Source organism: Oncorhynchus mykiss, chromosome 10 (assembly GCF_013265735.2).
Source record: "Oncorhynchus mykiss isolate Arlee chromosome 10, USDA_OmykA_1.1, whole genome shotgun sequence".
Lineage (NCBI taxonomy): Eukaryota > Metazoa > Chordata > Actinopteri > Salmoniformes > Salmonidae > Oncorhynchus > Oncorhynchus mykiss.
This window is the reverse complement of record NC_048574.1, coordinates 3,803,360-3,830,444: the sequence shown is the minus strand read 5'-3', so window position 1 is coordinate 3,830,444 and position 27,085 is coordinate 3,803,360. Positions and strand designations below refer to the sequence as shown.

At 40.2% G+C, this 27,085-nt stretch overlaps 1 protein-coding gene across 2 annotated transcripts; it reads right to left on the bottom strand.

Moving 5' to 3' along the window:
- Window positions 1-11,896: 11,896 nt before the first annotated feature.
- On the bottom strand, window positions 11,897-21,101 carry LOC118966686 (zinc finger and SCAN domain-containing protein 5B-like). 2 transcript variants are annotated; one of them, XM_036989496.1, is made up of 2 exons: window positions 20,693-21,101; window positions 11,897-12,648 (listed from the first exon to the last, which is right to left on the bottom strand). In XM_036989496.1, the coding sequence occupies exons 1-2, from the start codon at window positions 20,907-20,909 to the stop codon at window positions 11,912-11,914; spliced, it is 954 nt and encodes a 317-aa protein (XP_036845391.1). In that variant the 5' UTR covers window positions 20,910-21,101; the 3' UTR covers window positions 11,897-11,911. The 2 variants fall into 2 exon arrangements, with proteins under 2 accessions (XP_036845391.1, XP_036845392.1); XM_036989497.1 differs by having other exon boundaries at window positions 20,699-21,095.
- Window positions 21,102-27,085: the final 5,984 nt, after the last annotated feature.

Here is a 27,085-nt window from a genome sequence, read left to right as displayed (position 1 = left end):
AGGATCAAAAATGTATGGAATGGCGCTAGGCACAGGCAAAATCCGAGAGGAAAACCTGGTTCAGTCCGCTTTCCACCAGACACTGGGAGATGAATCCACCCTTCAGCAGGACAATAACCTAAACACAAGGACAAATCTAAACTGGCATTGCTTACCAAGAAGAGTGACATTTCCTGAGTGGCTGAGTTACAGTAGTATATGTTTGTCTGGCAATGATCAACAACCAACTTGAAGAATTTTGAAAATAATAATGGGGAAATGTTGCGCAATCCAGGTGTGGAAAGCTCTTAGAGACTTACCCAAAAAGACTCACAGCTCTAATCGCTGTGAAAGGTGCTTCTACAAAGTATTGACTCAAGGGTGTGAATACTTATGTAAATTAGATATTTCTGTATTTCATTTTTCAAAAGTTTTCTACAATCTATTTTATCCATTTTGAATTCAGGCTGTAACACCACAAAATGTGGAATAAGTCAAGTGGTATGAATACTTTTTAATATTTTATTTACAACGATGGCCTACCCCGGCCAAACCCTAACGACGCTGGGCCAATTGTGCGCCGCCCTATGGGACTCCCAATCACTGCAAGTTGTGGAATCGAACCAGGGTCTGTAGTGACGCCTCTAGCACTGAGATGCAGTGCCTTAAACCACTGCGCCACATGGGAGTACTTTCTTAAGGCACTCTATAAATGAGTTTAACTACTTTGCTGGTTAGTTATCTTTTCAAAAGAGCTAACTTAGCTTGCTTGCTAGCTAGCTGTAGATTGGCTGGCCATTTAGCTAATGCTTTTTTTTTGTATCTAACTACATAATGCAGCAAGTACAGCTACTACCTTAACTAACTGCTTAGCTAGCTATTTTCTCTGGAACAATGAGCTAAAATAGCAAGCTATATCTTAGCTAGCTAGCTGCATCTTTGCTGGCTGTTTAGCTAGTTGGCTAATGTTTTGAATCATCTAACTAGCAAATGTTACATGTTATAGCAAGTACAACTACTATTTGTACTAACTGCTTACCTAGCTATTTTCTCTGGGACAATGAGCTAATATAGCAAGCTGTATCTTAGCTGGCTGATAGATAGATATATAAATATATGTTCATCTTATTAACACAACTGCAGGTTGGTGTATAATTAAAAGGTTCCTCGTATGCTTGTCAATGTAAATAGGAGCCTCTCGGGCTGGTGTATAATAAAAGGAAATAAGTTCCATAAATAAACTTTTAAGAAGGCAAACCTGTTCATTGAAATGCATTCCAGGTGACTACCTCATGAAGCTGGTTGAGAGAATGCCAAGAGTGTGCAAAGCTGTCATCAAGGCAAAGGGTGGCTACTTTGAAGAATCTCACATTTATTTTGATTTATTTTAAACTTTTTTTTGGTTACTACATGATTCCATTTGTGTTATTTCAGTATTATCCCACAATGTATATACAATAAAATAGGAAAAATCCTTGAATGAGTAGGTTTTGACTGGTACTGTATATTTTTAAAACTAGTAATGTGATTTACCTACTTCTTTGTTATCCTAGGCATACAGAACCCTGCCAGCACCCACCTCAACCACTCAGAAACCAGTTAGCCAGCCCCCACCACAGCTTCTCCCCCCAACCAATCCATCCCAAAAACAACTCTGGCCCTTCCATATCTGCCTGCTCTTCCCCGCCCCTCGGGATACCCTTCCCAACCCCTCAGAAGTCTGCCAGTCCCTACAAATCCCTCCTATAGTCCCTGCTCAGGGAAAAACCTTTTCGCAATGTGGAATGTGTTCTTCCTTTAGCTTTTGGGCACAGAAAGAAGATGTAGGTTATATATATAATTTTTAAAGCAAATTAATCTATGCTTTTGGGGCGTATGAAGGGTCATATAAGCTCTGAATGGATGTGGATGGAATTTACATGACATAGATTTTCAAGGCTACCGCCTAGATTCAATCCGGGGGCGCTGGAAGGTCCACGTTATAGCGAGGTTGACATTTTAAAAAGGCAATGTTCCTGCATTCGTGGAGACATCATTCACGGTCAATCAGAAATGCCGTTTACATGTCAAACACGCTACAAAGATGATCTTCCGGATTTTAATCTAGCCCTCGTTTTAAAAAAAATCTAATGTTTTCATACCTACAGAGCTAGTAACATTCTAGACAAGTACACGTTTGTATCTGTTCGTAAGATTTGCTGTGACAATAGATTTACAGACATGCAAAAACAACCACTAAAATGTAGTTAATGTCACAGGGTAGTTCTACTCAACTTCCTAAAGTGCCAATTATCACACACAGTTCTTCACAGGCACAAACTCATACATACACACACACACACACTTTGCACTGTGTATGACTTAAGTTTCACTGGGATACTGTAAGCTTTGTACAAAATCCTTATCAACCGTGTTGAGGATATACAGGTTTCCTGCCACTTTGGGTTACCTCGAAGAGCTGATCAACTCCACCACTGAAAACAAATCAAGGCCTAGGGCCAGAACTTCAACCTTGTCAACCATGGCCTTGACTGTGAACTCCTTGAAGTTTACAAAATAATGTTTGTGCAATGTGTTTAATCCCAGTCTTCAGTATTTGACTGTGTACTAGAACGTTATGATTGTCTGTTGTTTTTAGTTCACAACACTAATGTTTTATTTGCTGGCCATAAGCCTGTCATCCTGTAGATTACATCTATCATCCTAACGGAGGTGTAGATTACATCTGTCATCCTAATGGAGGAGTAGATTACATCTATCATCCTGTAGATTACATCTATCATCCTGTAGATTACATCTATCATCCTGTAGAATACATCTATCATCCTAATGGAGGAGTAGATTACATCTATCATCCTGTAGATTACATCTATCATCCTGTAGATTACATCTATCATCCTGTAGATTACATCTATCATCCTAACGGAGGAGTAGATTACATCTATCATCTATCATCCTAATGGAGGAGTAGATTACATCTATCATCTATCATCCTAATGGAGGTGTAGATTACATCTGTCATCCTAATGGAGGAGTAGATTACATCTATCATCCTGTAGATTACATCTATCATCCTGTAGATTACATCTATCATCCTAATGGAGGAGTAGATTACATCTATCATCCTAATGGAGGAGTAGATTACATCTATCATCCTAATGGAGGTGTAGATTACATCTATCATCCTAATGGAGGAGTAGATTACATCTATCATCCTAATGGAGGAGTAGATTACATCTATCATCCTGTAGATTACATCTATCATCCTAATGGAGGAGTAGATTACATCTATCATCTATCATCCTAACGGAGGAGTAGATTACATCTATCATCCTGTAGATTACATCTATCATCCTAATGGAGGAGTAGATTACATCTATCATCTATCATCCTAATGGAGGTGTAGATTACATCTGTCATCCTGTAGATTACATCTATCATCTATCATCCTAATGGAGGTGTAGATTACATCTGTCATCCTGTAGATTACATCTATCATCCTAATGGAGGAGTAGATTACATCTATCATCCTAATGGAGGAGTAGATTACATCTATCATCCTAATGGAGGAGTAGATTACATCCATCATCCTGTAGATTACATCTATCATCCTAATGGAGGAGTAGATTACATCTATCATCTATCATCCTAACGGAGGAGTAGATTACATCTATCATCCTAATGGAGGAGTAGATTACATCTATCATCCTGTAGATTACATCTATCATCCTAACAGAGGAGTAGATTACATCTGTCATCCTGTAGATTACATCTATCATCCTAATGGAGGAGTAGATTACATCTATCATCCTAATGGAGGAGTAGATTACATCTATCATCCTGTAGATTACATCTATCATCCTGTAGATTACATCTATCATCCTGTAGATTACATCTATCATCCTAATGGAGGTGTAGATTACATCTATCATCCTAATGGAGGAGTAGATTACATCTGTCATCCTAATGGAGGAGTAGATTACATCTATCATCCTAATGGAGGAGTAGATTACATCTATCATCCTAATGGAGGAGTAGATTACATCTATCATCCTAATGGAGGAGTAGATTACATCTATCATCCTAATGGAGGTGTAGATTACATCTATCATCCTAACGGAGGAGTGGATTACATCTGTCATCCTAATGGAGGAGTAGATTACATCTGTCATCCTGTAGATTACATCTATCATCCTAATGGAGGAGTAGATTACATCTATCATCCTGTAGATTACATCTATCATCCTGTAGATTACATCTATCATCCTGTAGATTACATCTATCATCCTGTAGATTACATCTATCATCCTGTAGATTACATCTATCATCCTGTAGATTACATCTATCATCCTAACAGAGGAGTAGATTACATCTATCATCCTAACGGAGGAGTAGATTACATCTATCATCCTAACGGAGGAGTAGATTACATCTATCATCCTAATGGAGGTGTAGATTACATCTATCATCCTGTAGATTACATCTATCATCCTGTAGATTACATCTATCATCCTGTAGATTACATCTATCATCCTGTAGATTACATCTATCATCCTGTAGATTACATCTATCATCCTGTAGATTACATCTATCATCCTGTAGATTACATCTATCATCCTGTAGATTACATCTATCATCCTGTAGATTACATCTATCATCCTAACAGAGGAGTAGATTACATCTATCATCCTAATGGAGGAGTAGATTACATCTATCATCTATCATCCTAATGGAGGAGTAGATTACATCTATCATCCTAACAGAGGAGTAGATTACATCTATCATCCTAATGGAGGAGTAGATTACATCTATCATCCTAATGGAGGTGTAGATTACATCTATCATCCTAATGGAGGTGTAGATTACATCTATCATCCTAATGGAGGTGTAGATTACATCTATCATCCTAATGGAGGTGTAGATTACATCTATCATCCTAATGGAGGTGTAGATTACATCTATCATCCTAACAGAGGAGTAGATTACATCTGTCATCCTAACAGAGGAGTAGATTACATCTGTCATCCTGTAGATTACATCTATCATCCTAATGGAGGAGTAGATTACATCTATCATCCTAATGGAGGAGTAGATTACATCTATCATCCTAACAGAGGAGTAGATTACATCTGTCATCCTGTAGATTACATCTATCATCCTGTAGATTACATCTATCATCCTAATGGAGGAGTAGATTACATCTATCATCTATCATCCTAATGGAGGAGTAGATTACATCTATCATCCTAATGGAGGAGTAGATTACATCTATCATCCTAATGGAGGAGTAGATTACATCTATCATCCTGTAGATTACATCTATCATCCTAATGGAGGAGTAGATTACATCTATCATCCTAATGGAGGAGTAGATTACATCTGTCATCCTGTAGATTACATCTATCATCCTAATGGAGGAGTAGATTACATCTATCATCCTAATGGAGGAGTAGATTACATCTATCATCCTAACGGAGGAGTAGATTACATCTATCATCCTAATGGAGGAGTGGATTACATCTATCATCCTGTAGATTACATCTATCATCCTAATGGAGGAGTAGATTACATCTATCATCTATCATCCTAATGGAGGTGTAGATTACATCTATCATCCTAATGGAGGAGTAGATTACATCTATCATCCTGTAGATTACATCTATCATCCTGTAGATTACATCTATCATCCTAATGGAGGAGTAGATTACATCTATCATCCTAATGGAGGAGTAGATTACATCTATCATCCTAATGGAGGAGTAGATTACATCTATCATCCTAATGGAGGAGTAGATTACATCTATCATCCTGTAGATTACATCTATCATCCTGTAGATTACATCTATCATCCTAATGGAGGAGTAGATTACATCTATCATCTATCATCCTAATGGAGGAGTAGATTACATCTATCATCCTAATGGAGGAGTAGATTACATCTGTCATCTATCATCCTAATGGAGGTGTAGATTACATCTATCATCCTGTAGATTACATCTATCATCCTAACAGAGGAGTAGATTACATCTATCATCTATCATCCTAATGGAGGTGTAGATTACATCTATCATCCTAATGGAGGAGTAGATTACATCTATCATCTATCATCCTAATGGAGGTGTAGATTACATCTATCATCCTAATGGAGGAGTAGATTACATCTATCATCTATCATCCTAATGGAGGTGTAGATTACATCTATCATCCTAACAGAGGAGTAGATTACATCTATCATCCTAATGGAGGAGTAGATCACATCTATCATCCTAATGGAGGAGTAGATTACATCTATCATCCTAATGGAGGAGTAGATTACATCTATCATCCTAATGGAGGAGTAGATTACATCTATCATCCTAATGGAGGAGTAGATTACATCTATCATCCTAATGGAGGAGTAGATTACATCTATCATCCTGTAGATTACATCTATCATCCTAATGGAGGAGTAGATTACATCTATCATCTATCATCCTAATGGAGGTGTAGATTACATCTATCATCCTAATGGAGGAGTAGATTACATCTATCATCCTAATGGAGGAGTAGATTACATCAATCATCTATCATCCTAATGGAGGAGTAGATTACATCTATCATCCTAATGGAGGAGTAGATTACATCTATCATCCTGTAGATTACATCTATCATCCTAATGGAGGAGTAGATTACATCTATCATCCTAATGGAGGTGTAGATTACATCTATCATCCTAATGGAGGAGTAGATTACATCTATCATCTATCATCCTAATGGAGGTGTAGATTACATCTATCATCCTAATGGAGGAGTAGATTACATCTATCATCCTAATGGAGGTGTAGATTACATCTATCATCCTAATGGAGGAGTAGATTACATCTATCATCCTAATGGAGGTGTAGATTACATCTATCATCCTAATGGAGGAGTAGATTACATCTATCATCTATCATCCTAATGGAGGAGTAGATTACATCTATCATCCTAATGGAGGAGTAGATTACATCTGTCATCCTGTAGATTACATCTATCATCCTAATGGAGGAGTAGATTACATCTATCATCTATCATCCTAATGGAGGTGTAGATTACATCTATCATCCTAATGGAGGAGTGGATTACATCTGTCATCCTAATGGAGGAGTAGATTACATCTATCATCATAACGGAGGAGTGGATTACATCTGTCATCCTAATGGAGGAGTAGATTACATCTGTCATCCTAATGGAGGAGTAGATTACATCTGTCATCCTGTAGATTACATCTATCATCCTAATGGAGGAGTGGATTACATCTGTCATCCTAATGGAGGAGTAGATTACATCTGTCATCCTAATGGAGGAGTAGATTACATCTATCATCCTAATGGAGGAGTAGATTACATCTATCATCCTAATGGAGGAGTGGATTACATCTATCATCCTGTAGATTACATCTATCATCCTAATGGAGGAGTGGATTACATCTGTCATCCTAATGGAGGAGTAGATTACATCTGTCATCCTAATGGAGGAGTAGATTACATCTGTCATCCTGTAGATTACATCTGTCATCCTAATGGAGGAGTAGATTACATCTATCATCCTGTAGATTACATCTATCATCCTGTAGATTACATCTGTCATCCTGTAGATTACATCTATCATCCTAATGGAGGAGTAGATTACATCTGTCATCCTGTAGATTACATCTATCATCCTAATGGAGGAGTGGATTACATCTGTCATCCTAATGGAGGAGTAGATTACATCTATCATCCTAACGGAGGAGTAGATTACATCTGTCATCCTGTAGATTACATCTATCATCCTAACGGAGGAGTAGATTACATCTGTCATCCTGTAGATTACATCTATCATCCTAATGGAGGAGTGGATTACATCTGTCATCCTGTAGATTACATCTATCATCCTAATGGAGGAGTGGATTACATCTGTCATCCTAATGGAGGAGTAGATTACATCTATCATCCTGTAGATTACATCTATCATCCTGTAGATTACATCTGTCATCCTGTAGATTACATCTATCATCCTAATGGAGGAGTAGATTACATCTATCATCCTAACGGAGGAGTAGATTACATCTGTCATCCTAATGGAGGAGTAGATTACATCTATCATCCTGTAGATTACATCTATCATCCTGTAGATTACATCTATCATCCTGTAGATTACATCTATCATCCTAATGGAGGAGTAGATTACATCTATCATCCTAACAGAAGGGTGGATTACATCTGTCATCCTAACAGAAGGGTGGATTATATCTATCATCCTAACGGAGGAGTGGATTACATCTGTCATCCTAACAGAAGAGTGGATTACATCTATCATCATAACGGAGGAGTGGATTACATCTGTCATCCTGTAGATTACATCTATCATCCTAACGGAGGAGTAGATTACATCTGTCATCCTGTAGATTACATCTATCATCCTAACGGAGGTGTAGATTACATCTATCATCCTAACGGAGGAGTGGATTACATCTGTCATCCTGTAGATTACATCTGTCATCCTGTAGATTACATCTGTCATCCTAACGGAGGAGTAGATTACAAAATATTTGTAATTTATTTTAAAATGTATTTCCCATATCTGCACAAAATTGCAAACTCTCTCTGTCACAACTCCTGGTCTCAGACACACATGGGCTCTGGCATTTGAAACCATTTTCATTTTTCACTCATTTAACTCACCACACTTTTCTAATCACAAAAGCACCCACCCCATCTTCCATCACAACTCCCCCCACCTACTGTGTGGTATGCTACAGTTTGTTACCAGCATCTCCTCTAGAATACATTCACCGAACAGCATTCTAAAACAACACCAAACAGCATTCTAAACAACACCAAACAGCATTCTAAACAACACCGAACATCATGGGGGCGGAATGGGGGCCGGAACGGTGTGGCTACTTTTGGATCCGCAACCTCAGACAACTAAACAGCAATAGACATTAACATTGGCTACACACTGGTGTGGAGTAAGTCTCAGGTGGAAATTCATCATGAGAGGTTTATGAATACCGGGCCTACTGTCTTATACTCTGATAGCCATGTTAATAAACATAATTAAAATAGAATTGCTTCAACATGATAATCATTCATTAATTTAGAATCAAACATTTTATGATCAATGAGCATTGTCCTTTAACAACAACCGAAGCTTTCTTCGTGTGAAGATATTTGAACAACTGTCTTTTATCATTCATCAGTAAGGACTCCTGCTGCCTACAAATTCAGACTGCTCTCTACAAATAAAAAAAACACGGGTTTACAAAATAATAAATATGGGTTTCTATGTTTCATTTGACAATTAATCAGTAAGGACACCTGCTGCCTACAAATTCAGACTGCGCTCTAAACAAATAAGCAATATGGATTATAGACAATGTTCTACAAGTTCAGTCATTCAATCATTCCGTTCAGCCATGATATGATGTTCTCTTACCGGTGTCAGTTAGAATGAACCTTTAGATTTTCATACGGACCTGTTTTACACAATGGACACTTGTGTTCTCTCTCTCTTGTGAATATTCTTCATGTGTGATTTAAGGGAACTACTCTGATTAAAACATTTGTCACAATCGTTGCAGCGATATGGTTTCTCTCCTGTGTGAATTCTCTTGTGGCGGGTCATATCACGTAGTGTTGCGAAGCGCTTTTCACATACAGAACACTTAAATGGTTTCTTCCCTGTGTGAATCTTCATATGTATTGTCAGGTTTCCCCTCTGAAGGAAGCGTTTGCCACAAACTTCACACTTAAAGGGTTTCTCCCCTGTGTGAATCTTCATATGTATTGTCAGGTTTCCCTTCTGAATGAAGCGTTTGCCACAAACTTCACACTGATGTGGTTTCTCGCCAGTGTGAATTTGCTGATGGAGTTTTAGAGAAGGGGCTGACGTGAAGCCTCCTTCACATGCAGGGCACTTAAATGATTTCTCCCCTGCGTGAGTCCTCATATGTTGTGTCAGGTTTCCCTTTTGGGTGAAGTTTTTGCTGCACACGTGGCACATATGCAGTTCTGTGTGAGACCTTATGTGTTTTTTTAATGTTGACCTTTGAGTGAAGCATTTGTCACATTCCTTGCACTGATATGGTTTCCCTCCATCGTGAATTTTCTGGTGGACTTTTAGATCAGATGCTGTTATAAAGCAATTATCACATGTAGTACACTTATTTGCTTTCTCCCCTGTGTGAGTCGTCATATGTCCTGTCAGGCCTCCCTTCACAAGGAAGCTTTTGACACAAACTTGTGATTTCTCTCCCGTGTGGATTTGCTGAAAATGTTTTAGAGAAGGGGCTGACGTTCTTCACATACAGAGCACGAGTACGATTTCTCCCCTGTGTGAGTCCTCATGTGCACTCTCAGGTAACTCATGGTACGGAAGCTTTTGCCACAATCACTGCAGAGAAAGGTTTCCTCTGGAGGTTTTTTTTCTGTCTTCTGTCCACAGTGATTCTGCTGGTGACGTTTTAGAAGACTTGACGACATAAAGCCTTCCTCACACGCAGGGCACGTAAATGATTTCACTCTTGTATGGATTCGCTGGTGGAGTTTAAGATTAGTTGGCGATGTGAAGCGTTTTTCACATACGGAACACTTATACGGTTTCTCTCCAGTGTGAGTCTTCACAGGCCTCCACTCTGAGTGAAGGTTTTGCTGCAGTCTTGGCACGTATATGGTTTCTCCCCTGTGTGGATTTGCTAGTGGCATTTTAGCTTGTTTGAATAGGTGAAGCATTTTTCACATACAGGGCACTTGAAAGGTTTCTCCCCTGTGTGAGTCCTCATATGCACGCTCAGGCCTTTCTTCTGAGTGAAGCTTTTGCTGCAAACGTTACAATGATGAGATTTCTCCCCTGTGTGAGTTACCACATTTTTTTATTTTTTATTTTATTTTACCTTTATTTAACCAGGCAAGTCAGTTAAGAACAAATTCTTATTTTCAATGACGGCCTGGGAACAGTGGGTTAACTGCCTGTTCAGGGGCAGAACGACAGATTTGTACCTTGTCAGCTCGGGGGTTTGAACTCGCAACCTTCCGGTTACTAGTCCAACGCTCTAACCACTAGGCTACGCTGCCGCCCCATGTACTCTCAGGCACGCCTTCCTAATGAAGCTTTTGCTGCAAAGGTTACACTTATGGGGTTTCTCCCCTGTATGGATTCTCTGGTGGAGTTTGAGACAAGTCGATGATATGAAGCCTTTTTTACATACAGGGCATTTAAACGATTTCTCCCCTGTGTGAGTTACCATGTGTACTCTCAGGTACGCCTTCCTTAAGAAGGTTTTGCCGCAAACATTGCACAGATATGGCTTTTCTCCAGTGTGATTTACCATATGCTTAATGAGGTATTCCTTCCTAATGAAGCTTTTTCTGCAAACATGGCACTGATACGGTTTTTCTCCGGTGTGAATTCGCTGGTGGATTACTAGATAACTCAATGTTGTGAAGCTTTTTCTACAAACAAAACACTGATGTAGTTCTCTCTCTGTTGGAGTCACTGGTTCTCTCTCTGGGTGAGTCACTGGTTCTCTTTCTGTTGGAGTCACTGGTTCCCTCTCTGTTGGAGTCACTGGTTCTCTCTCTGTTGGAGTCACTGGTTCTCTCTCTGGGCGAGTCACTGGTTCTCTCTCTGGGCGAGTCACTGGTTCTCTCTCTGGGCGAGTCACTGGTTCTCTCTCTGGGCGAGTCACTGGTTCTCTCTCTGGGCGAGTCACTGGGTCTCTCTCTGGGCGAGTCACTGATTCTCTCTCTGGGCAAGTCACTGGTTCTCTCTCTGGGTGAATCACTGGTTCTCTCTCTGGGTGAGTAGTCCTTATATGCTTGTTGAAGTCTTTCTTGATTCGGAAGGAATTGCCAGATTCTGTACACTGATATAGGATACCTGTGTGAATTCGCTGATGCTCTTTTAAAGAAGATATGCCAAAAAAGGATTAATTGCACACAGGACATTGGTGTGGTCTATCTTTCTCCCCAGTGTGAACTTTCTGGTGTAGTTGTAGAACGTTTAATGACTTAAAACTTCGACAACAAAAAGGACAGCGGTGTGATTTCTCCCCTGTGTGAATTCTCCAATGTACTTTTAAAGGGCCCGGTGTCTTAAAGCATTTACTGCACACACGACACCTGCATGGTCTCCTGTTTGTGTGAGACTTTAAAGGTGCTCTCAGCTCACTGGTTGTCTTGGCCTCAGTGCAGACTTGAGAGATTTGTTTTTTCTTTTCCCGTGTTCTCTTTGACCTTGACGGTAGTTCTTCACCCTCGTCTTCATCAATACTTACAATGATTTCACTCAGAGCTGCAGAACAGTGTGGATTTACTGTAGAGAGGGGATGAAAGTGACTGGATAGTTGTGATGCTCTGTAGTCCTCGTCATCCAATGCTGATTGGGTCTGTTCAGTTGTGTTGGAGGGTAGAGAGTCCGTCTTGCTGTCCTGGTCACAGTCACTTTCCACACAGGGAGGAATAAATATCAATTGTACAACCTCTGTGGTAGCAGACCTAAGTCTTTGAAGCTGCTCTTCCTCCTGACTGGTCTTGAGTTCCTTCTGTTCCTCTGTAATCTGTGTGGGCTCTGGGTCCTCCTGCCCCGGACTGGGGCTCCACTCCTGCTCACAATGCTGCTGCTTAGGGGAAACCTCCTCTTCGGGGAGATTTAGCTGCTGGGGATCTGGAGAGAGAGGAAAGGAAATAAGTAGCTAGCACCCAAGAAACAATTACAAATATTCACACTGAAGTCTATTCAGAATTATCTGAACTAATGCAACATAACTGCAGCAGGTGATTTACTAGCCCCATTTTGCTACTTCATATTTGCAATATTACATAAGAGGAAGTTCTTAACCACCTGCATTCAGGTCTAGAGGATTCTAATATCCCATAATTCTGCATAAGACAAAATGCCCTACCCCTGGCTATAAATGTTTAGAAAAAGCTGTTGCACAGCAACTCACTGCCTTCCTGAAGACAATGTATACAAAACACTTCAGTCTGGTTTTAGACCCCATCATAGCACTGAGACTGCACTCGTTAAGGTGGTAAATGACCTTTAAAGGGTGTCAGACCAAGGCTCTGCATCTGTCCTCGTGGTCCTAGACCTTAGTGCTGCTTTTGATACCATCGATCACCACATTCTTTTGTCTACACAGACAAATTCTGGCCTGTTTTAGATCTTATCCATGGGAAAGATATCAGTTTGTCTCTGTGGATGGTTTGTCTTCTGACAAATTTCAGTGTTCCTCTCGGGTTCTATTTTAGGACCACTATTGTTTTCACTATATATTTTACCTCTTGGTGATGTCATTCGGAAACATAATGTTAACAATCACTGCTATGCGGACGACACACAACTGTACATTTCATTGAAACATGGTGAAGCCCCAAAATTGCCCTCCCTGGAAGCCTGTGTTTCAGACATAAGGAAGTGGATGGCGGCAAATGTTTTACTTTTAAACTCGGACAAAACAGTGATGCTAGTTCTAGGTCCCATGAAACAAAGAGATCTTCTGTTGGATCTGACAATTAACCTTTGGTTGTTCAGTCATCTCAAATAAAACTGAAGGACCTCGGCGTTACTCTGGACCCTGACCTCTCTTTTGACGAACATATCAAGAATATTTCAAGGACAGCTTTTTTTCCCCAATCTCCGTAACACTACAAAAATCAGAAAATTTCTGTCCAAAAATTGAGAAAAATTTGTCCATGCTTTTGTCACTTCTAGATTAGACGACTGCAATGCTCTACTTTCCGGCTTCCCGGATAAAGCACTAAATAAACTTCTGTTAGTGCTAAACACGGCTGCTAGAATCTTGACTAGAACCAAAAAATGTGATCATATTACTCCAGTGCTAGCCTCCCTACACTGGCTTCCTGTCAAAGCAAGGGCTGATTTCAAGGTTTTACTGCTAACCTACAAAGCATTACGTGGGCTTGCTCCTACCTATCTCTCTGATTTGGTCCTGCCGTACATACCTACACGTACGCTACGGTCACAAGACGCAGGCCTCCTAATTGTCCCTAGAATTTCTAAGCAAACAGCTGGAGGCAGGGCTTTCTCCTATAGAGCTACATTTTTATGGAATGGTCTGCCTACCCATGTGAGAGACGCAAACTCGGTCTCAACCTTTAAGTCTCATCTCTTCAGTAGGTCCTATGATTGGAGCGACGAACCGCCCTTGCTGTCTCTGCCTGGCCGGTTCCCCTCTCTCCACTGCGATTCTCTGCCTCTAACCCTATTACAGGGGCTGAGTAACTTGCTTACTGGTGCCCTTACATGCCGTCCCCTAGGAGGTGTGCGTCACTTGAGTGGATTGAGTCACTGACGTGATCTTCCTGTCCAGGTTTGGGTTCGTGCCGTGGGGGAGATCTTTGTGGGCTATACTCTGCCTTGTCTCAGGGTAGTAGGTTGGTGGTTGAAGATATCCATCTAGTGGTGTGGGGGCTGTGCTTTGGCAAAGTGGGTGGGGTTACACCCTGCCTGTTTGACCCTGTCCGGGGGTATCGTCGGATGGGGCCAGTGTCTCCCGACCCCTCCTGTCTCAGCCTCCAGTATTTATGCTGAAATAGTTTGTGTCAGTCTGTTATATCTGGTGAACTGTGTGAATTTAAGTACGCTCACCGCACCTGCTGTCTCCAACTCTTAATGATCGGCTATGAAAAGCCAACTGACATTTACTCCTGAGGTGCTGACCTGTTGCACCCTCTACAACCACTGTGATTATTATTATTTGACCCTGCTGGTCATCTATGAACATTTGAACATCTTGGCCATGTTCTGTTATAATCTCCACCTGGCACAGCCAGAAGAGGACTGGCCACCCCTCATAGCCTGGTTCCTCTCTAGGTTTCTTCCTAGGTTTTGGCCTTTCACCATGCTTCTACACCTGCATTGCTTGCTGTTTGGGGTTTTAGGCTGGGTTTCTGTACAGCACTTTGTGACATGTAAAAAAGGGCTTTATAAATACATTTGATTGATTGATGATATTATAGGGTATAATTTATTTTATAAACTCAGTCAAGTCCCATTCTGAGGCGCTGTGAAAGCAGACATCTTGACAGAGCGAGAAAAAAAATGGAATTATTAAGAGTCGGCGAAAATAAAAGTGGAGGGCTTGTTGCCGGCAACACCTTTCATATTTCAAGAAAAGTCAGCAAAAACGTATCAGGATGCTGCAGTTAGTGGGGGGGAAAATGTGTTGGTTTGAAAAGGTGTATCAGAGTTCATTTCCTGCAATTCTAAACATTTTGCCATGTGGCACATATTTATGTTGAAGTTTAACAGCTAATTTCCTGCAATTCTTCCCAGTTTTTAATATGATATCTGAGTGAGAGAGACCAACAAAAATCAATGGTGCCCCCCCATTGATAATTCTACCATGATTACTACAAGTTTAGATAGCTGGGTACACTAACTTAACAATATGAAAATTGACATTGAAAAAGAAAAATGTAATGAAATATTGTCAGAGTTTTAAAAGTAAATGAAATTAAAAAGAACATTTGGCATCTATTAACAGTATGCTAACAAAATTAGCACAAACTAATAGCGAAATCACAGATGCTGTTAGCAGAATGCTAACATGCGAAAACGAATATAAACTAATTGCAAAGACAGGCAAATAAGGCTCAAAGTTATACAAGCATAGCTAGTAGCTACTGGATGGCATTTACAAGAAACACTGAATGAGAGAAATTGTGCAAATGAACAGTTGTGATGCAGGCTTGTCTGATGGATGGTAGAGGATGATGGATGGTAGAGGATGAAGGATGGATGGTAGAGGATGAAGGATGGTAGAGGATGAAGGATGGATGGTAGAGGATGAAGGATGGATGGTAGAGGATGAAGGATGGATGGTAGAGGATGAAGGATGGATGGTAGAGGATGAAGGATGGTAGAGGATGAAGGATGGTAGAGGATGAAGGATGGATGGTAGAGGATGAAGGATGGATGGTAGAGGATGAATGATGGATGGTAGAGGATGAAGGATGGATGGTAGAGGATGAAGGATGGATGGTAGAGGATGAAGGATGGTAGAGGATGAAGGATGGATGGTAGAGGATGAAGGATGGATGGTAGAGGATGAATGATGGATGGTAGAGGATGAAGGATGGATGGTAGAGGATGAAGGATGGATGGTAGAGGATGAAGGATGGATGGTAGAGGATGAAGGATGGATGGTAGAGGATGAAGGATGGATGGTAGAGCATGAAGGATGGATGGTAGAGCATGAAGGATGGATGGTAGAGCATGAAGGATGGATGGTAGAGGATGAAGGATGGATGGTAGAGGATGATGGATGGTAGAGGATGAAGGATGGATGGTAGAGGATGAAGGATGGATGGTAGAGGATGAAATGGTAGAGGATGAAGGATGGATGGTAGAGGTGGAAGGATGGATGGTAGAGGATGAAGGGTGGATGGTAGAGGATGAAGGGTGGATGGTAGAGGATGAAGGATGGATGGTAGAGGATGAAGGATGGATGGTAGAGGATGAAGGATGGATGGTAGAGGATGAAGGATGGATGGTAGAGGATGAAGGATGGATGGTAGAGGATGAAGGATGGATGGTAGAGGATGAAGGATGGATGGTAGAGGATGAAGGATGGATGGTAGAGGATGAAGGATGGATGGTAGAGGATGAAGGATGGATGGTAGAGGATGAAGGATGGTAGAGGATGAAGGATGGATGGTAGAGGATGAAAGATGGATGGTAGAGGATGAAAGATGGATGGTAGAGGATGAAGGATGGTAGACGATGAAGGATGGTAGAGAATGGAGGCTTCAATACCCTAATGGTATATCTAGAACCAGACTACAAGATGCCATGTCGAAAAACCAAGACAGCCCCGATGGAGAAAATGATTCCTCTGCAAGTGCAGGTACAAAGCGTGAGCTATGATTAGGTTTAAAATCACATTTTAAGAAGATACATTTTAGAAATAGGGAGGCTTTATGACTTTTTGTGGTAACTAGTGGTAGTTAACCAGGACTGCGGTATATTGAACTGCATTGCCCCCTAGTGGTCATATGCAGAACCACATCTCAAATTGGTATTCCCAAGGGGTACGCGCAACGCTGTCAGGGGTACACCAAATAAAAATGTGACTTTTTTTTAAATCAAATGTTTTTATTTATTTTTATATTCACATTTTCAAACAGTCCATTTATATTTTCCAACGGGGCAATACATTTGGGTGAGGTTTTTTACCCCTCACCTGAGTAGCCTCGTTTCACTGCCAAAAATGTAACCATCTAGTGTTCAGCGAAATAACAATACAATGTCAAATACAGGTAGCCTAGTCAAATGATTAACATCCAATCACATTAACCCTTACTCATCCAATCACATTAACCCTTACTCATCCAATCACATTAACCCTTACTCTCTCACGGGAATTCCACTAATGTAGCTGCTGCTCATTCTGTTTGAAAAATAAGCCACGGGAGTTTTTTGAGCGAGAATTAAAAGCAACAGATACCATTAATAAGAAGGGGCTAGACGCGTCTTATTTGGTGAGGTACCGAGTAGCTAGAACAGGCAAGCCCCATACTATTGTGGAGGATTTAATTCTTCCTGCTTCAGTGGATATGACTGGGACAATGCTGGGGGAAAAGGACAAAATAAACTATACAGACAATGTCTTCATCAAACAACACTGTTTCACGATGCATCAGTGACACGGCAGGAGATGTTTTGAAACAATTACTGCTTCGCATACAAGCCAGTGAATTATATGATTTACAGCTGGATGAGTCAACAGACGTGGTGGGCCTGGCACAGCTCCTGGGATATGTCTGTTACAGCTGGATGAGTCAACAGGTGTGGCAGGCCTGGCACAGCTCCTGGTATATGTCTGTTACAGCTGGATGAGTCAACAGACATGGCGGGCCTGGCACAGCTCCTGGTATATGTCCGTTACGTTTATGAGGGGTCAATTAAGGAAGATATCCTCTTCTGCAAACCACTGAAAACCAGGACAACATGAGAGGATATTTTTTAAGTACTGGACAACTTTGTGACATCAGATGGACTTCGGTGGTCAAGATGTGTTGGTATCTGTACTGATGGTGCAAAAGCCATGACAGGGAGACATAGTGGAGTGGCAACATGCGTAAAAGCAACCGACACCACTTGGGTAAACTCTTGCTGCCAAGGGAATGTCTGACAGCCTGAAATACATTTTGGACACTACTGTGAAAATTGTGAACTTTATTAAAGCAAGGTCCCTGAACTCTCATGTATTTTCTGCATTATGTAATGATATGGGAAGCGACCATGTAATGTTTTTACAACATACAAGGGAAGGGGTAAAGTATTGACACGTTTTTTTTTTTTAATTGAGAGATGAGTTTAAAGTTATTTACTGACCATAATTTTTCACTTGTCTGATCGCTTGCTCAATGACGAGTTTCACACACGACTGGCCTTTCTGGGTGATGTTTTCTCTCACCTGAATGATCTGAATCCAGGCTGGAGGCTATGACTAACAAGTTGGAGCTCATATCTGTCTGCATTAACAAGGACAACACACAGGTCTTTCCATCATTGTATGATTTTTTTTGTGAGCAAATGAACAAGCTTACGGACGATGTCAAATGTGATAAAGCGAAGCATCTGAGTGAGCTGGGTGCGCAATTACGCAGGAACTTTCCCAAAACAGACAACTTCTTAACTAACAACTGGATTCGTTATCCCTTTCATGCCCTGCCTCCAGTCCACTTACTGATATCTGAACAAGAGAGCCTCATCGAAATTGCAACAAGCAGCTCTGTGAAAATAGAATTTAATCAGAAGCCACTGCCAGATTTCTGGATCGGGCTGCGCTCAGAGTATCCTGCCTTGGCAAATTGCGCTGTTAAGACACTGATGCCCTTTGCAACCACATACCTATGTGAGAGTGGATTCTCAGCCCTCACTAGCATGAAAACTAAATACAGGCACAGACTGTGTGGAATATTATTTAATACAGAGACTCTCTCCAATACAACCCAACATTGCAGAGTTATGTGCATCCTTTCAAACACACCCTTCTCATTAACCTGTGGTGAGTTATTCACAATTTTTGATGAACAAATAAGGTTTTATATGTAAGATGGTTAAACAAAGAGCAAAATTATTGATTATTATTATATTATTATTTGTGCCACGCCCTGGTCTTAGTATTCTGTGTTTTCTTTATTATGTTGGTTAGGCCAGGGTGTGACATGGGTGATTTATGTGGTGTGTTTTGTCTTGGGGTTTTTGTAGGTATTGGGATTGTGGTATAGTGGGGTTATCTAGAAAAGTCTATGGTTGCCTAGAGTGGTTCTCAATCAGAGGCAGGTGTTTATCGTTGTCTCTGATTGGGAACCATATTTAGGCAGCCATATTCTTTGAGTGTTTGGTGGGTGATTGTTCCTGTCTCTGTGTTAGTTTGCACCTGATTGGCTGTTTCGGTTTTTCACGGTGATTGTTTTGTATATTGTTTGAGTTTTTTTCTTCGTTAAAGAACATGAACTACGCCGCATTTTGGTCCGATCCTCTTCAGAGGAGGAGATAGAAGAAACCCGTAACACTGGTCCTATAAGAGCTCTTTGTTACTTTCCACGAAACCGGATTGTGACAAAACTCACTCTTATGTTTCATAAATGTATCGTATAGTATGTCTGTGGCAGGCTTACAATGAGGGCAAAAAAACAACATTTGAGAGCACTCTGACCCTGGTGCTAGAGGGGGAACGCAGCTGGAGGTTGAATGTTTGAAGGGGTATGGGACTATAAAAAAGTTTGGTAGCCACTGCGCAAAAAAGATCCATCCTTGTCTCACAAATACAACTCTAGTGCAACCCCTGATCACCTGCAGATTCATTAGATTGAGACATGTCCAATGGTTCTGTTCATGTACACCAGTGGTCACCAATCGTGCGATTGACTGGTCGACCACCGTAGGGGCAGTAGGTAGCCTAGTGGTTAGAGCGTTGGACTAGTAACCGGAAGGTTGCAAGTTCAAACCCCCGAGCTGACAAGGTACAAATCTGTTGTTCTGCCCCTGAACAGGCAGTTAACCCACTGTCATTGAAAATAAGAATTTGTTCTTAATTAACTGACTTGCCTAGTTAAATAAACTACTTATGCTTAATGTTTAAGGACAAGTGAATCCCGTTATATTTTGCGCCGTGAAACCTAAAAAAAATAATATTTTTTTTTAAATCACGACTAAACGACTGTTAGCTTTTTTTTTTATTAAAAAAAATATATAATTTCAAAATGGTCTGAGATTAACAACATTGGCAGGGAAATTCAATTATAGCCAATATGCAGTGATAATATTTTGGACCTATAACCTACTGCACAAACCTCATTGCTACAGAACAGTTTTTAATTGGTTAATGTTGCACAAGTTTTTTTTATTCAGAAAAGGTTGATGACCACTGACGTACACGGTTCTGTACGGCAATTAAAGCGCGATGTAACTTATTTGGGTGAAATCTTACATTATCATCATCGGCTCTTCGACATGTAACGATAAATATTGGCTAAATATCCCACATTCTGATACTTAATACCTGGGTCTCGTTCATTTGCAGAAAGTAATCTTATTCTTTATCTCAGAGGCATGTTTGTTCCAAAACGTTAGGTCATACGCGACCCTAGTGGGCACATGATGGCAGTGGTATAGATTGGGCTGGCCACTAACTAGTGTGATTCAGAAAACAAATGTTACATCAGTAACAAACCTGCACCTAAATGACCCAGAAGAAGCCCTCGTAGACGGTCGTTCTCTCCCTGAACCTCTGCGATCGTCTTTTCCACCACAACAAATATCTCCACCGCCGCTGTTGTCAGTCGCTCCTGGTACTCTGCTAATGTCTTTTCTGCTGAACCAAATATCTCCACTGCTGCTGTTGTTAAACGCTCGGTGATAAACACATTCAACAGCTGTAGTTTGGACATTTTGATAAAAACACAATGAATAATACTACAATTTATAGACGCCCTTCGGCTTCAAACCATCACGTTTCTGCGTTACTTATTTCTCACTCAAATGTCTTCTTCCGAGGACCAAGGTAAATTCACTTCCGGGTTGGAGTATTGGGTGAATTCGATTATGCTGAGTGACGAGGCCCCGGGCAAAGGCCCGTTACGTCTTCGGGCGAAAGCGGGGAGGGAGGAGCAGGAGTGCCCCTTCACAACTCAAAAAGTAATCTGTGCCTCTTGGTCATTTTGTCAACAAGGCAGCAGGTCCGGCTCCAGGCAACGGTCGCCTGCTGCTAGGGGGCCCTGCTGCCTTGTTGACAAAATGACCAAAATCGTTAATTGTTGCGTTTATATTTTTGTTCAGTATACATAACTATGAACATTTGAAGACATTTTGGGGACTACTATAACTATATTTCATACAGGTATGGTTAAGCAAAATTGTTCAAAAAAGACCCCATTGTGACTTGTAGGTTGCCTAGGAGGAGCTAATGCCTGTTTAAGCAACTCCGTTCATTCTTCCTCATCAGACAATCAAATAGCAAACGTGCACTTGCGGAAGAATAACTAATTCCCACAGTAGTGACACAGAACAATGAGTCAGATGTTTCACCGGACGTATAAATCTGAAGCATCCGTTTGGCATTTTCCTCTCACTACCAAATATGGTGATGAGAAGAAGCCCAGTGGCCGGCAGTGGGACAAGATGGAGCGCGGTGGATTTTGGCCTATGAAACATTTGATCTCAAAACAGTACTCTTCCCATAAACTATAATCTGTTACGAAAACTAAGTTTTGTAGACTTTACCCATTGCTAAAGTTTTTAAAAAATTGCGTTGTTTTTTTTTTATTTTATTTTTTTATTTCACCTTTATTTAACCAGGTAGGCTAGTTGAGAACACCTTTATTTAACCAGGTAAGCTAGTTGAGAACAAGTTCTCATTTGCAACTGCGACCTGGCCAAGATAAAGCATAGCAGTATGAGCAGACAACACAGAGTTACACATGGAGTAAACAATTAACAAGTCAATAACACAGTAGAAAACAAAGGGGGAGTCTATATACAATGTGTGCAAAAGGCATGAGGTAGGCGAATAATTGCAGGAGAGTATTGGAAGCTTAGGTTTAGCAAAATGTTTTTAAAGAGATATGCTTAGAAAAGTATGAAAAGTATGTAAAAAAAAACGAAAAAGAAACAATATATACAAGGGACACGACAGGACGACTTACTGCTACGCCATCTTGTTGTTTAGGAGTGTAAAGGCGAATTAAGTTATTGCACGAGGGCATTTAACAGAGTAGAAGTTCCATTATGGAAATATCCAAATACATTCTAGAACGCGCCAATATAATCTTGCTTTGCTCTCCCCACCTCCTTGCCTGTTCTTCCCACTATGGTTCATTTGCTACCATTGGAAATGACAGGATGTATCTTGGATTAGTTATACATATCTAGCTAATGTTAGCACATCACTAAGGTAAGCAAAAATTTTTTTTACACAAAATGGCAATAACATGTTTTTATTATACTGGCTAATATATAAAACACTAAAATGACAAGACTATTTCCAAATTATACAGTCTGACATGCATGGCCCTCAGAAAGTATTCACACCCCTTGACTTTTTCCACATTTTGTTGTGTTACAGCCTGAATTTAAAATGGATTAAATTGAGATTGTGTCACACACAATAACCCATAATGTCGAAGTGGAATTATGTTTTTAAAAATTAATGAAAAGGTGAAATGTCTTGAGACAAGTATTCCACCCCTTTGTTAAAAACCTATTTGGGGACGGTTGAGCTAACGTAGGCTAATGCGATTAGCATGAGGTTGTAAGTAACAAGAACATATCCCAAGACATAGACATATCTGATATTGGCAGAAAGCTTAAACTCTTGTTAATCTAACTGCACTGTTCAATTTACAGTGAAAGAATACCATGCTATTGTTTGAGGAGAGTGCACAATTTTGAACATGAAAAGTTATTCATAAACAAATTAGGCACATTTGGGCAGTCTTGATACAACATTTGGAACAGAAATACAATGGTTCATTGGATCAGTCTAAAACGTTGCACATACACTGCTGCCAGTGTGGCCAACATCTAAATTGCACCTGGGCTGGAATAATACATTATGTCCTTTCTCCTGCATTTCAAAGATGGTACAAAAAAAAAACATTTTTTGGGGGGGGATTTATCTTTTACCAGATCTAACGTGTTATATTCTCCCACATTCCTTTCACATTTCCACAAACTTCAAAGTGCTTCCTTTCAAATGGTACCAATAATATGCATGTCCTTGCTTCAGGGCCTGAGCTACAGGCAGTTAGATTTGGGTATATCATTGTAGGCAAAAATGGGGGGGAAAGGGGCGTATCCTTAAGAGATAATTATTTTAAGGCAAACCTAAATAAGTTCAGGAGAACAAATGTGCTTAACAAGTCAAATAATAAGTTGCATGGATTCACTGTGTGCAAAAATAGTGTTAAACATGAATGTTTAATGATTACCTCATCTCTGTACCCCACACATACAATTATATGTAACTTCCCTCAGTCGACTAGTGAATTTCAAACACAGATTCAACCACAAAGACCAGGGAGGTTTTCCAATGCCTCACAAAGAAGGGCACCTATTGGTAGATGGGTAAAAAAAGCAGACATTGAATATCCCGTTGAGCATGGTGAAGTTAATAATTACACTTTGGATGGTGTATCAATACACCCAGTCACTACATAGATATATGCGTCCTTCCTAGGGTGTGAATACTTATGTAAATTAGATATTTCTGTATTTCATTTTTCAAAAGTTTTCTACAATCTATTTTATCCATTTTGAATTCAGGCTGTAACACAACAAAATGTGGAATAAGTCAAGTGGTATGAATACTTTTTAATATTTTATTTACAACGATGGCCTACCCCGGCCAAACCCTAACGACGCTGGGCCAATTGTGCGCCGCCCTATGGGACTCCCAATCACTGCAAGTTGTGGAATCGAACCAGGGTCTGTAGTGACGCCTCTAGCACTGAGATGCAGTGCCTTAAACCACTGCGCCACATGGGAGTACTTTCTTAAGGCACTCTATAAATGAGTTTAACTACTTTGCTGGTTAGTTATCTTTTCAAAAGAGCTAACTTAGCTTGCTTGCTAGCTAGCTGTAGATTGGCTGGCCATTTAGCTAATGCTTTTTTTTTAATCTAACTACATAATGCAGCAAGTACAGCTACTACCTTAACTAACTGCTTAGCTAGCTATTTTCTCTGGAACAATGAGCTAAAATAGCACGCTATATCTTAGCTAGCTAGCTGCATCTTTGCTGGCTGTTTAGCTAGTTGGCTAATGTTTTGAATCATCTAACTAGCAAATGTTACATGTTATAGCAAGTACAACTACTATTTGTACTAACTGCTTACCTAGCTATTTTCTCTGGGGCAATGAGCTAATATAGCAAGCTGTATCTTAGCTGGCTGATAGATATATGTTCATCTTATTAACACAATCGCAGGTTGGTGTATAATTAAAAGGTTTCTCGTATGCTTGTCAATGTAAATAGGAGCCTCTCGGGGTGTATAATAAAAGGAAATAAGTTCCATAAATTAACTTTTAAGAAGGCAAACCTGTTCATTGAAATGCATTCCAGGTGACTACCTCATGAAGCTGGTTGAGAGAATGCCAAGAGTGTGCAAAGCTGTCATCAAGGCAAAGGGTGGCTACTTTGAAGAATCTCAAATTTATTTTGATTTATTTTAAACTTTTTTTTGGTTACTTCATGATTCCATATGTGTTATTTCAGTATTATCCTACTATGTATATACAATAAAATAGGAAAACTCCTTGAATGAGTAGGTGTGTACAAACATTTGACTGGTACTGTAAATCTTCAAAACTAGTAATGTGATTTACCTACTATAACATTTATAACAGAACCCTGCCAGCACCCACCTCAACCCCTCAGAAACCAGTTAGCCAGCCCCCACCACAGCTTCTCCCCCCCAACCAATCCATCCCAAAAACAACTCTGGCCCTTCCATGTCTACCTTTTCGCAACGTGGAATGTGTTCTTCCTTTAGCTTTTGGGCACAGAAAGAAGATGTAGGTTATATATATATTTTTTAAAGCAAATTAATCTATGCTTTTGGGGTGTATGAAGGGTCATATAAGCTCTGAATGGATGTGGATGGAATTTACATGACACAGATTTTAAAGGCTACCGCCTAGATTCAATCCGGGAGCGCTGGAAGGTCCACGTTATAGCGAGGTTGACATTTAAAAAGGCAATGTTCCTGCATTCGTGGAGACATCATTCACGGTAAACGCTGCATATGTCAGGTCAATCAGAAATGCCGTTTACATGTCAAACACGCTACAAAGATGATCTTCCGGATTTTAATCTAGCCTCGTTTAAAAAAAAAAAATCTAATGTTTTCATACCTACAGAGCTAGTAACATTCTAGACAAGTACACGTTTGTATCTGTTCGTAATATTTGCTGTGACAATAGATTTACAGACATGCCAAAACAACCACTAAAATGTAGTTAATGTCACAGGGTAGTTCTACTCAACTTCCTAAAGTGCCAATTATCACACACAGTTCTTCACAGGCACAAACTCATACATACACACACACACACTTTGCACTGTGTATGACTTAAGTTTCACTGGGATACTGTATGGGTAAACAGATAAATAAGCTTTGTACAAAATCCTTATCAACCGTGTTGAGGATATACAGGTTTCCTGCCACTTTGGGTTACCTCGAAGAGCTGATCAACTCCACCACACTGAAAACAAATCAAGGCCTAGGGCCAGAACTTCAACCTGGTCAACCATGGCCTGGAGTGTGAACTCCTTGAAGTTTACAAAATAATGTTTGTGCAATGTGTTTAATCCCAGTCTTCAGTATTTGACTGTGTACTAGAATGTTATGATTATGGAGGAGTAGATTACATCTATCATCCTGTAGATTAAAGCTATCATCCTAATGGAGGAGTAGATTACATCTATCATCCTAACGGAGGAGTGGATTACATCTGTCATCCTAACGGAGGAGTAGATTACATCTGTCATCCTGTAGATTAGATCTATCATCATAACGGAGGAGTAGATTACATCTGTCATCCTAACGGAGGAGTAGATTACATCTGTCATCCTAACGGAGGAGTGGATTACATCTGTCATCATAACGGAGGAGTGGATTACATCTGTCATCCTGTAGATTACATCTATCATCCTAACAGAGGAGTAGATTACATCTATCATCCTAACGGAGGAGTAGATTACATCTGTCATCCTAATGGAGGAGTAGATTACATCTATCATCCTAATGGAGGAGTAGATTACATCTGTCATCATAACGGAGGAGTAGATTACATCTGTCATCCTAATGGAGGAGTAGATTACATCTGTCATCCTAACGGAGGAGTGGATTACATCTGTCATCATAACGGAGGAGTAGATTACATCTGTCATCCTAACGGAGGAGTAGATTACATCTGTCATCCTAACGGAGGAGTAGATTACATCTATCATCCTAATGGAGGAGTAGATTACATCTGTCATCCTAACGGAGGAGTAGATTACATCTATCATCCTAATGGAGGAGTAGATTACATCTGTCATCCTGTAGATTACATCTATCATCCTAATGGAGGAGTAGATTACATCTATCATCCTAATGGAGGAGTAGATTACATCTATCATCCTAATGGAGGTGTAGATTACATCTATCATCCTAACGGAGGAGTAGATTACATCTGTCATCCTAACGGAGGAGTAGATTACATCTATCATCCTAATGGAGGTGTAGATTACATCTATCATCCTGTAGATTACATCTGTCATCCTAACGGAGGAGTAGATTACATCTGTCATCCTAACGGAGGAGTAGATTACATCTATCATCCTAATGGAGGTGTAGATTACATCTATCATCCTGTAGATTACATCTATCATCCTAACGGAGGAGTAGATTACATCTGTCATCCTGTAGATTACATCTATCATCCTAACAGAGGAGTAGATTACATCTGTCATCCTAACGGAGGAGTGGATTACATCTGTCATCCTGTAGATTACATCTATCATCCTAACAGAGGAGTAGATTACATCTATCATCCTAACGGAGGAGTAGATTGCATCTGTCAT